This window comes from Ischnura elegans, chromosome 6, assembly GCF_921293095.1.
Source record: "Ischnura elegans chromosome 6, ioIscEleg1.1, whole genome shotgun sequence".
In the NCBI taxonomy this organism is placed as follows: Eukaryota; Metazoa; Arthropoda; class Insecta; order Odonata; family Coenagrionidae; genus Ischnura; species Ischnura elegans.
In genome coordinates, this window is record NC_060251.1 from 83,191,958 (window position 1) to 83,204,088 (window position 12,131).

The window sequence follows — 12,131 nt, forward strand, 5'->3', positions numbered from 1 at the left end:
AATGGAAGTGCATTTTGGGGAAAAACCATCCCGGGAGGATGATGAATTAGTAAAAGTACCAGGCCAAGCTGAGTATTCACGGGTTGATGTGACGCATTTGGTGCGAGGGAGACTGAAACGAGCCGGTCGCATTCGTCGGTCTAGACAGAAGGGGAAGACTCATAAGTTTCAAAAAAATGACCGAGTCTTGATGAGAACCCCTCGTCTTTCGGACGCGAAAACAGGAAGGTTTCATAAATTCTTTCACTTATTCACGGGACCGTTCCGTGTCTCAAAGTTTGCGGGTCCAAATGCTTGCCATCTCGAAGAAGACTCAGGGGAGTCAATTGGTATCCATAATGTGGGAAATTTGAAACCATATTTTGAACTTCCTCATGGGGAGTAGCTAGTCTACTGTGGGGATGAGACGATTGGGTAGAGTGCTAAATCGGTAATTAGTTTTGTTGGATTAATGTCATTGTAGGCAAAATTTATTGTTTTTGGCTGGTAAACTAACCAGAGGGTAATTTAATTGGAGATACCCCGTGTTTAGTTTAGTGTGGGGGTGTGTAGCGGTACGGACCGGAGCCGGCCCGACGCATCATATAAAACATCGCGGCTGGGGGGGGTTACGTCTGCGCGCACACTCACATTTTTAGCATTTTTTTCACGGAGTTCTATCCTGAATTTATGTAAAGGGTTTATTTTGTTTTTTCCATGGTAGTATATTTTTTTTTATGGATGTGACATGGTGTGAGAGTGGATTTCCGGGAGAGGCGACGCAGTGGTTCTCTCCCGGAATACGTTTGAAAACCCGCCTTACGGCCGGGGAAAAAAGAGGGCGTTGAGGTGCACCAGAGGTGATTGTGGGTAGTGCAGAGTTTATAAAAGAGAGAGACGAGAAGGATAGCTCTCTCTCTCTTACGGTGTGACACAAAGATAAGTCATAGTGGCGTGCGGTGACAAGCAGCAGCAGCCAAGCTACGGCACATGTGGAGGAGGCCGATACGCGGACAGCTCTTCAGGGGTGGCGAGAACATCGGATAAAGGAAGTAAGCTTGGAAATTACCAAAGCCCGAATAGATCCTTTGGTGTCCAGATGGTTCCCCCCTTTGAAAGTCCCAAGTGTGCTCCCCACAATAAGGCCCTAGTGAATTTACTGTTGGCTGGTTTTAGTCACGGCCCTGCAAGACTTAAGTGCGGCACGTGGTGAAGTTTGAGCATACTTTCTGAATGTTAGTGTCACTTGGCGGATCATTGAGCCCGAGTTCAAAACGGGTGGCCATTTGAACAGTAACGCCCAATTTATAATTGCTTTGCACGGAAAGTTCTTTTTGTAAGTTTGATGTCACTATTTTTTACGTTGCTTATTCGCTAAAGAGCGTGGGTACATTTTGTTGTTGGAAACATCAATTTTTTTATAATCATTGAGAAAGTGCTATTGTACTTTTGGAAGGAGAAGCCGAAGGTGAATATTTCATGTTGGAGGTGACGCCGATGGATTTTGGAACGGGGATTTATTGTGTGTGTTGGGAATGCTTTAGTGTCAGTGTAAATTTTGGAACCTATGGTAGTTCAATTATTAAAATCAATTGTAAAAGGGATGTCATTGAAGTTATTTGTTTTGCTATTGCCACGATTTCCTTAGATCCTGTTGTAAGTGAGTGTGCGTGCAGGCACGAACAATTGGGGAACTTGATTTTAAGCCCGGATACGGTAAGTCTCCGTAGGGGCAATTTTCTATTTTGGGGGAGTGGAGAGTTAACAATCACATGTACGGGGAGATATCGAACGGGAGGCGAGCGGGCGGCTCTCGCGGTTTGAACCGTTACAGTATGTGACGATACAGTAATATGGAGAACAGGTAACATGAAATTTTTCAAAACTTGATGCTGCCAGGTATTTTTCCAAGAGCTATATGAAGAGACCTTTTTCTGCTATTCTTGGGCATCCATCACGGTAACTAGATCCAAAATGGCAAAAATTTGATGAGTAACTTTCATATTGAAACATTGAGACCGATGAATCCAGAAGCCCACAATGAGGCCCAAAAACTATTCAGCATGAAAAGAGATGGACATTATCACAGAAATAAAAACCTTTTTTAACTATCAAAACCACAAAATGCTTCAATCATAACTCTAAAAATATATAATGTAAAGTTAAGTAAAACTTACTGGGCAACCTGAAAAGATATGCAGGAACATACGAAGTTTATCATCACGACTGATGCCTTGGCTGGCAGGCACCAATGCAGCACCATGTGAAACTGTGGATGGATATGAGGTATTTCCATGTGGGATTTCATCGGTAATAAATCTCAACAGGGCACGGATAAGCCCACTGTGATTAACCTCAAATGGGGAAATATCAGATTCTATCACAATGTCACGAAGTTCACGTAGGGCTTCTAAAGCTTCTTCAGGCTGGAAAATACAAATAAAACACTGATTGAAATCATAAAAAAATCACCACACTTTTAACATCGATTTCATTAAATAAAAAAAGGATTTTATAACCATGTTTTGGTTTTCAAAGATTTAACGGCTTGTTTTTACTTGACATGTTGTCAGTTCTTAACAACTATGAAAAAATGAAATTAAAAAAAAATAACTTTGTCACAATTTATTTTATGCATACATTGTTGAATTCATTCTCAAGTATTCCTCAATCACCAAAATTAATCCAATAGCCCACAATATTTAGCTGGATTTTATCAATACTTGACTTTTTGTTTGAAGTGATGATGATAGTATGATAGTATTTAAGAGCTACAGCTTAATTTCAGTAACTACTTATACAACTTCCTTCTCATGGATTTCATTTCATTAATATTTCAAGCATTTAATTTCACTTTTGATTTGGCCATGAACAATCGTTTTTGATTGTTTTTTGATAAAAGACAACATTTTTTCATTATTTCTCTCGCCATATAAACAATTATTATTTGCCGAAAAACTGTCGGATAAAGAGACAGATATTGTTGAACAGTGGTATAGAATGACAACATTCTGTTTTTCTCAGAATCATTAAAAAATAAGTCAACAGGCTCAATAGTTACAATGACTGTCACAACTATTAAAAATTTAGTGCATTAGGTACAAGATGACAATGTTGAAAAAAAATACACACCAATTAACATAAAAACCCCAATCAAAATCTACATTTTAAACGCCATCATTCAAGTTATGAACAGCATAGTAGTGGATACTTGAAAACCACAACACGCATTTCACCACTTCATAAAATTTAGCATAGAAAAACAGAATTTCTATTTAATTGGCTAAATATCAGCAAGTCAATAAAAAGACAGCCCGTAGAATTTTCACAGGAGTGAATGGGAGAAAAAGAGGCGGAATAGTATCAAATTGAATATAAGAAAAATATCAAGAAAAAAAAGGAGGGCATAAAAAAAGCTAGAGATAAGACAAATATTATAGGTAAAACTGAGAGATGAAGAGCTTACTTTGAGATGACATACCCTTTGATTGAGACGTTCGATGGCAAGGGTCAAACGTGAAAGAACGTTCAGAGCAGGATGAGGAGGGCCCAAGCCCTCATTTGTACAGTGGGCCTCAACAAAACGAGCAGCTTGTTCACGAACCCAAGCTCTGGCTTTCTCTTTGTTGCCAGCAGTCAAATTCGGGCTGCTGGATGACTTAGATAGAGAAGAATCCTAAAAAAAAGCATTAAACATTCTGATAACAATTACCATTGATTCAAACTTAAAAATACACTATGTATTTAAATATACACACATTTTAATTTTTTTAATCAGAAAGGGATACTTCATCCATATAATATATTTTAAGAATTTTTTTCCATAACAATTTTTAAATACACTGAGAAAAATCTTTATACTTAAATAAAAGTGTGAAACAAGGTTATTAATAAATAATACCGAATGCCAATTAATAAGAATATGAAAATGGGAGGCAAGGTGCATTGTCGCCATAGCTATAACAGTAAAATGACAGGAAAGTGGGGAAAAAATAGACTATTAAGCTACATTTAAAGCATTTATTATCAAATAATTACTGGATTTGGGAAGTGTTAGACAAGAAACCTTACGCACTCATAGATGACATTCAGGCATATAACGTACAATATGTCAAATTAGAAACGAAAAAAGGTACAAAAGCTTAAGCTTGGGGTCCTAACTTCAAGGGCTAGTTGAAACAAGGCCACAGTAAAAAGGATCCTGTTGATCACTCTGCCACCTCTGCCAGGAGGCTTCTGGGACCACCAAACACCTGACCTAGCCAGACTGTTCCTATTTACATAAAATGAATGAAATTTCTGTGATCATACGACTTGTCTGAAACAGGAACTTGGAAGTCAAAATTGTCAGTCAGTTGCGCTACCAGATACATTATCAAGCCATCTTCGCATAAGGTAAATTTTGGAGGGATTTCATAATATATAATCTGGGATTCAAGTTTACAAAGGACAGAGTTGTGCTCAGAAAGACACTGTCGGAGAAGTAAACCATATTTGTTGATCACTGACAAATTTTTCAAAGAAATTCTTCCAGCAACTACCTAAGTATGCAGATATGCACACAGGAACAAAATAAAGGAATGCTATTAATGAATTTGTAAAAAAAATTCCATTAATGAAGATAGCAATTTGTGAAATATTGAGTACCCCTGAATTCCTGATTATTGCCATTACATTTAAGAAAATTGGCTATCAAAGAGGCCAGCACTTTAGCTTGCACATTAAAGGGTATTTCAATGGCAGTCTTTAAAATGTTCAGAAAATGTAAAGATCTAAAAAAATCAATTTATAAAAGACATCGATTCTTACCTTATGATAAGGACGATCAGATATACCAGAACCAGATGATGGGTTCAAGCTGCGTCCCCATCGTGCAGGGTTAAGACTGGCCAGAAAACTTGATGTTTTGGAAGTAGCTCCAGAAAAGCGTGACCTTCCGCTGGTAGGAGTTGATCGACCTCCTGAATCACGCCCAGAACCAGAGCCTGCACCACTGTTGCTTCCAACTCCTCCACCACTGAGCGACGTGGCTGTTTACCAAAGGAGAAGAAATTTTTGTCCATATTAATGGAAAATTTTATACTAATATCAAATATATTATAATGATGAGAGATTTCTTCAGAAGTGAAAAGGGATTATAAAAGGAGATTACAATAAAACCTCTTTGTAGTGAACCTCTTTACATAGTAAACCTCCCTTCTGATTTACACGTAAATTTAAAGGTAAACCTCTTTGTAGTGAATCTCTTTTATCTCATAAAACCTCCACTTATCATACCAAGGAAACACCCCCGAGACGGCCAAACTACCTCCACAAATCGTACCAAGACAACTAGAGACCATTAATGCAGCAGCGATTACGTACATGGAATGACATTTTCAGCAATAAATGTTTCACGCTTATTTTTTTTCTTATACAACTTAAATATGCTGTAATTTTCACGTTAACTATTAGTTACGGCCAATTTGTTCGATATGAGACCATACCTAACAAAAAATAAGAAAAAAAGGTATCCAACTATCCTATTCATTTTAATTGACTGTTGAATTAAGAGAGCTCACATTCTTTTCTCTCGAATCATGGTAAAAATCACGCGATAGCGCTCGCTTTCTGTAACTATTAAATAATAAATATATGTTCACTAATGCATGCATGTTTGTTTAAGCACATAAATATAATGGTTTAAAATACAGTAGTACCTTTCATTTCCAAAGGATATGAAAAAATGGTGCCTATCACTAAAACCTCTCTATAGTGAACCTCCATACATCAAATTGCCCAAATTTTGGTCCCTTCCAATACGATGTAAAGAGGTTTTACTGTGATATCTTCTAATCATCTAGAAAACATGTACTTGGCACAGTAGAGACAAAAGTTGAAAATAGAGAAGATTGGTAAGACTTAAGTGCAATAATATAGGGAATAAAAGTATAAGAATGAGAAACGACATAAATGATAGTTATTATACACTTGCTATGGTAAATGCTTGAGCAGTTCAGTCCAATGCATGGTGGCATATTTATGCAGCAGTAAAAATGCACCCCTTACCTTTGGAAAAGAGATCTTGCATGACGGAGGAAGACAAAGTGTTGTCCTCTTGTCTTGTTTTTCTACTAGATGACATGGCTCGTTTTGTTGTTCTTTTTCTCTTCAAAACATCACTAAGCCTCCTAAAATGAAGAGCATTCAGAATTTTTTTTGAGGAATACTAAAAACACTTTTTGCCAAAACAAGGCCACCATTTTCATTAATAAATACACGGCCACAATAGTAAATTGTAGATGTAAAAATATTTGTGCAAGCAGCAACTAAAAACTCCCACAAAAAACCCTACTGTGATGTTTTGACGAAATTAAACACACTGTGTAAGAAGGACTAAAAAACGTGGACCACTCACAAAAAGAGAAAATCAATTGCTAACAAAGCTTTATGTATGCAGAGTTATGACTTGTTGCATCACAGTAGTCTTGATAATCTGAGATCATTCATAGACAATGAAGACAGTTACCTATGAATAACAGCCACAGAGTAATTATTGTTGGGATAACATAATAAAAATTATAGAACTTGCTTTCACCTACACGACATTCATTTGAACCAGGATTGATTTCTGTTGTTCTCTATTTGAAAATAAGGCAATTAAACATTATACCATGCATAAAGGTCATCAAGTTATCGACTAAGAGGCAATTTCTTACTTACCAAGTTCTTATAAATCATTAGCAGATATCCAAATTAATTACAATATGACAGGCATAAATGAAAAACTATGGCTTGTGAATTAGATCCATCATATGCTCTATCACAATGTAAACCCATGTAATGGACCCTAATAAAACTTAAATTGAAGCTGATAGTTTTGCAATAAAAATTTGGCTAAGTTAATGGCTGCCTTCATACTCGCCCAGTCCCATAAAAACCACACACAAAGTCACCCTTACTCATTATATGAGAGACTTATTTAAGGAAAGTTTACTATAAAAAGAAAATTTCACAAAGTGAAGCTATGCTCAACCATTTGTATATCACATAAACACATACATAATAATTGTGTAAATAAAGAGAAAGGTAAAGCTAGCTTTGTTGAATAACCACCTTAGGTGGTAACTTAGTGTTTTATTAATATCAATGATACACTCGCACTTAAAAAAGGAAGCTACAGAATGCTGCAGTCAAAAATGATATAGCAAGCTGAACATTCACCAACATGAAACTTCACTTACAAACAACTAAGTTCAGACTTCCCTATAAAAGAGTAGTTACTTAATTTCATTTTTTAAATTAATTTTACTATCCATTATAATGAAATTAGGAAAATGAATTACAGGCGGTCCTCGACTTTCGTACACTCGACTTTCGTACAATTCGCACTTTCATACGTTCAAAATTGACACCTTTTACTTGACTTCTGTACTCTAAATTCGGACTTTCGGACGTTGGTCTGTAATTTTTTTTAAATTCCTGCGCTGTTTACTGCGCATCCCAACATTCAATTGTTTCAAATGGCAGTATATGCGAACAATACGAACGTATACAAGGAAGGGAATAGTTGGTAATTGACCCTAATCTAAGTGATTTATTTGGGAGAGAGACTGCCTGCAATAGGCTCATTCATCAAGAGAAGAAGAAAGCCTTCTTTGGAGAGATTTTTCAAAAAAGTTGACTAGACATCATTCACTAGCTTTCAATAAAACTAGTAAGATCTTCCTTCTAATGGTGTAGTTTCGTTTGAGTGCTGTTTAATTCATGTACACCTTCAGCAACGATATTGCACGTAATATCACCCGAATTCTGTTTGTCTTTTGTCTCTTTTGAATAACATGCGAAATATACGCGATCACGAATGTCAACTGCCGAATGTCGAATTTTGGTGTAAAAATTAAAAGGTATCCAGATTGCGGGATCAACAATTACATTTTATTATGCTTCTTGATACGTCTTTTTATTTATAGTGGACATAATAAGTGGAATGTCAACTTAAATGCCAAGAGGAAGTTTCACTTGATAGCCAACGGAGTTCTTGTTTTTTTTAACTTTTATTTACATTTTTCCTGCGTATTTTCGAAAGAAATTGGATGACTTTAGGAATTTTATTAACATATTATTAAAATTTAGTGAATTGAAATAAAATCAGCAAAAAAAAGGTTTTAGTACGTATATTCCGCTCTTTTGGAACGTAACCCCTAGTTAGTATGGAAATCAATGGTTCGACTTTCGTACATTCGACTTTCGTACAAGTTTTCGGGAACGCATTGTGTACGAAAGTCGGGGACCGCCTGTAATGAAAAAGAATTTTTTTGAGTTCTTTAACTAGTAATTAAGAAATTCAAGCCATTTTAACCAATAGTACCTCCATATGTCCAGGCTTAACATCCACATAATATCCTGCAAAAAGGACTAAGATTTTCAGCTTGAATGGAATGAATTAGTAGCAAATTTGATGGCATTTTATGTGATGATATACACTGCCTGGATGAGGAAAATCTTCCAGACTTAACCACTTGTAAGACTACCAATAATTACAACAGCTTTACCAAAGTTATTCGAGACAGCACAGACTTTTACAGTGAATCTAAGGCTTTTTATAAAGACAATTATGAAGCAGCTAGTTTCATTCCAGTTGAAAACACCACACCACTATGGATTCCTGACTCAACACCACATTCACAAATACCTTTGGATACTTAAGCATTCCTTAATTAATCTCTAATCAATTCACTCTCATTTTGAACCCCCTAAATCAATACACCTGCCAGCAAATGCTTTTGTTATATGGCCAAATCATAATTCAGGATTTAAAAATATAAGGTCAAAAACCTATAACTTGAAGACCTACAAAGCAGTTTATGCATTCATTGAGGGGAAAAAATACATCTTAAACATATTTTCATATCACCGTGATGTCAAATGAATAAAATTAGTTAATTTTACAAAATCAATGAGAAAATAGCAATCGTATTTCAAACCAATTGTGCATTATCCAAAATACCCAGAGAAATACAAGATGAAAAACGTTAACTAAAATCATTATGAAAGATGGAATGCTGAAATGAATTTAACAGATTCACATTTTATGCAGCATTAAATTTTCTACACAGTATCTACTAGGACATTTTTCTTAGCAACACTTATTTCAATGTTAACATTGAATGAGCTGGATAAGAGTAAGACTAAATATGGATGCTACCCAAGTAACTTTTAAATTTTCACGGATAGATACTTGGGTGCTAACTCAAAGTATCTAATATGGATGAATAAATCCCAACCACATCCATCACCAACTACCCACAAAATACATATAGCCACACACAAACTTTCTTTTTGCAAATTAGTGACATACGCTTAAATCATATCTGGCCCAGCTAATAATTGTGTCTTTACTGTGAGTAACTGATGGAAAAAAAAAAGATTAGCATGCATGAGCGTAATAAAGAGTAAAAACAGCAACATTGATGAGCAAACAGAGAGAAACTTACAGTGAAACCTCTCTATGGCGGCCACCCACAGTTCCAACAGAAAGTGGCCACTTGGAGGGGTGACCGCAGATAAGGGGGTGGTCCCTACATGTGAGACAGTACATTCAGACAAAAACACGCATGCAATCACAAAAAAGAGAGCATTATGATTAGTGATGAGTGATACAGTTTCACCACCATTCACGAAAGAAACACCACCCACAGCCAAGGCTTTCATTGCATTTACTAGTGGCGAACCTGAAAGTACCCACAGGGAGCACGCATCAAACTAAAGAGGGAGGTGAATTCAAAATTTTTTTGCAAAAAGTTTTTTTAAATATTATATAGCAACTTCAAGGGCATAAAACAATTTCGTATTTCCTGTCGTATTATTTGGAAATTCAAAGTAAAAAATAAAAACATTAAATAGGTTTACAAAATATCGCATAACAAAGACTTGCAAAAACTAATAGCTCACACCTGCTAGAGCACATTTATTGTTCCAAGAGCAACATTATTCTTGAGTTAATTATAGGTTGAAAAGAAATGACATTATCACTTTGTTCAAAATATAAAAAATTTCTTTACGTGGGTTTTAACGCTACCACTGAAGTGAGTCAGCATAAGCAGCAAAATCAATAACTCAGGGAAACAAAAGGATTTCACACACAGAAAACGTATCTTCCTGTGTTGAGTTTTATGGAGACATAAAAAGTGATAACTATAATAACACTTCCGCTCATACCATGTAATAATAAAAAAAAATAATTTACTTCTGTAAAAAGAGAAAATTCATGTGTACCTAACAGGCTCTTAGGCCAAGAGAATGGAGATCACCAAAAACCCATCACCAGTTTACACAAAAAATGCAACGAAAGCCTTTCTATATTTTCTGAGGTGGAAAAAGAGAGGGGTCATATAAATCATGAAGTAGTAAATACGGAGAGAGCACAAATAGAAAAAAATATAAGTATTATTGCAATGACTCATACAAAATATTAACAAATGACTGAAGCGCTAAAGAAATTCCCGTCCATTTCAGAAAATGTAATCAAATAATGGATCGAAAAATTTTTGTATACAAATTTTATCTTAGAAATTTGTGGTCAGTAACAAAAAGAAAACATTATCTACGCATAAGATAGATATTTGTTTCCTTTGCCATTTAAATTTTAACGGCAGCTGGCCTCACTGCCATCTATGTCGTCCTTGGTCACTCAGTGACAAGAAAAAAGAAAAACAAGGGTCTTAGCCCATTTACAAAGTAACCTTTGTAGGTTACTATTTGTAGTTCCTTCTGTATTGTCAGGTGAATGTACATCTTTTTAATTAATTAAATTATAATTCAGTTAAGATCATTCATTACGTAGGCTATGATTCTCCATTGGCGAATATTTGAAGTAAATTCTTTTTGAGCACTTTGTCCGGCTGCCATGTTCAATCATCTTTGGGTACTTAAAATGGAAGACTTCATATTCATCATCAAGGCCATTGATGCAGGGTGTGAGGCACCATAATCGCAAATAAATAGTAGCATGGAAAGGACAAAGCAAATATCTAATTTTGATTGAAAAGTCTGCAGAGAAGAAGAGAGACATTTTTATAAACGCAGCACCTAACCTCACACCCGGTAGGTATCAATGGCCATAATGACGATGGAAAAGTCTTCAATTGAAACGTCGGCAGAGAAATAGATGGAGTGCCTTACGCGGAAAGAAACCCGAGAAGAATGTAATTCGATCTTTAATAAGATTTTTCTTTCTCCTTTCCACGCTAATATTTTTATCAGTTCATAGCATGCCTATTTCTAGTGCTAAAACTAAAATTTTTTTTTCTATATCAGCGTTACATAGCATTATTTTAAATACAGTGAAGTATGAAACCTGAAAACTAAGAAGGCCAGCGTATTGAGATATAATTTTCAAGAGTTCACGAAAGTAAACCAGCATTACAAAATTACAAATTTACATGATATTTAGAAAATTATGAGCCCAAAACAACATATTTGTGACATCACTTAAGTTTGTTTACCATGTTTATTGCAGTTTAATAAAAACAAAAAAATTATCTCACAATTTCAGATTGACGCCAAGTTTCAGCTCAATTTTTACAAATATTAACACTTATTTAAGCCACATACTTAATGAACGGAATCATCAAATCCCCATTCAAATTGGCAATAGAGGAGCCATTTCACCCTCAATATGGTGTCGTGAATAAATCATTATTTCATCAGTAATATCCTTACTACCTCTCCCCACCTCTCGTCGTTGAAAACCATAGGCGGTTTTAGGGGGGACTTTTGGTGGATTTTACGTATTAACCATAGGCTTATAGCTGGGACCGCAATTTCACTTCGTGTTATCAAAAATTTTGTAATATTCAGCTTCATGTAATCAAGAGTTTACTGTAGAATTATTGAATCACGTCTGGGGGATGTGCCCCCCCCAGATGCTTGAATGACAGACAAAATTTTTAATATCATTATCATTATGTTTGCTTTGTTTTGCGTATTATGGAGTCTCAATCATTTAATTCCATGTTAAAAACTTTAACATTAAATTTTCGTACATTAATTGTTATATCTTGTTTTTCATCTCAATAATTACAAGATCGTTTGCCTGTCAGGCTCTTGTGCCCCCCCATCCCCCGAAAAAATCCTGGATCCGCCCCTGCTAAAAACCGCAGTATTTTCCC

At 35.7% G+C, this 12,131-nt stretch overlaps 1 protein-coding gene across 11 annotated transcripts in view; it reads right to left on the reverse strand.

Annotated features, from left to right (window-relative positions):
• Positions 1 to 12,131, reverse strand: part of LOC124161080 (E3 ubiquitin-protein ligase TRIP12) — an 86,095-nt gene that overhangs the window by 22,704 nt on the left and 51,260 nt on the right. For 9 of the 11 annotated variants that reach the window (XM_046537256.1, XM_046537255.1, XM_046537261.1 and 6 more), the window contains 5 exons: positions 9,456 to 9,539; positions 6,028 to 6,149; positions 4,789 to 5,009; positions 3,446 to 3,655; positions 2,157 to 2,405 (listed from right to left, as the gene is read on the reverse strand). In XM_046537256.1, coding sequence (XP_046393212.1) covers positions 2,157 to 2,405; positions 3,446 to 3,655; positions 4,789 to 5,009; positions 6,028 to 6,149; positions 9,456 to 9,539 — 886 coding nt within the window. The remainder of the gene's footprint in view (positions 1 to 2,156; positions 2,406 to 3,445; positions 3,656 to 4,788; positions 5,010 to 6,027; positions 6,150 to 9,455; positions 9,540 to 12,131) is intronic. The other 2 variants (XM_046537262.1, XM_046537263.1) reach the window with 2 other exon arrangements.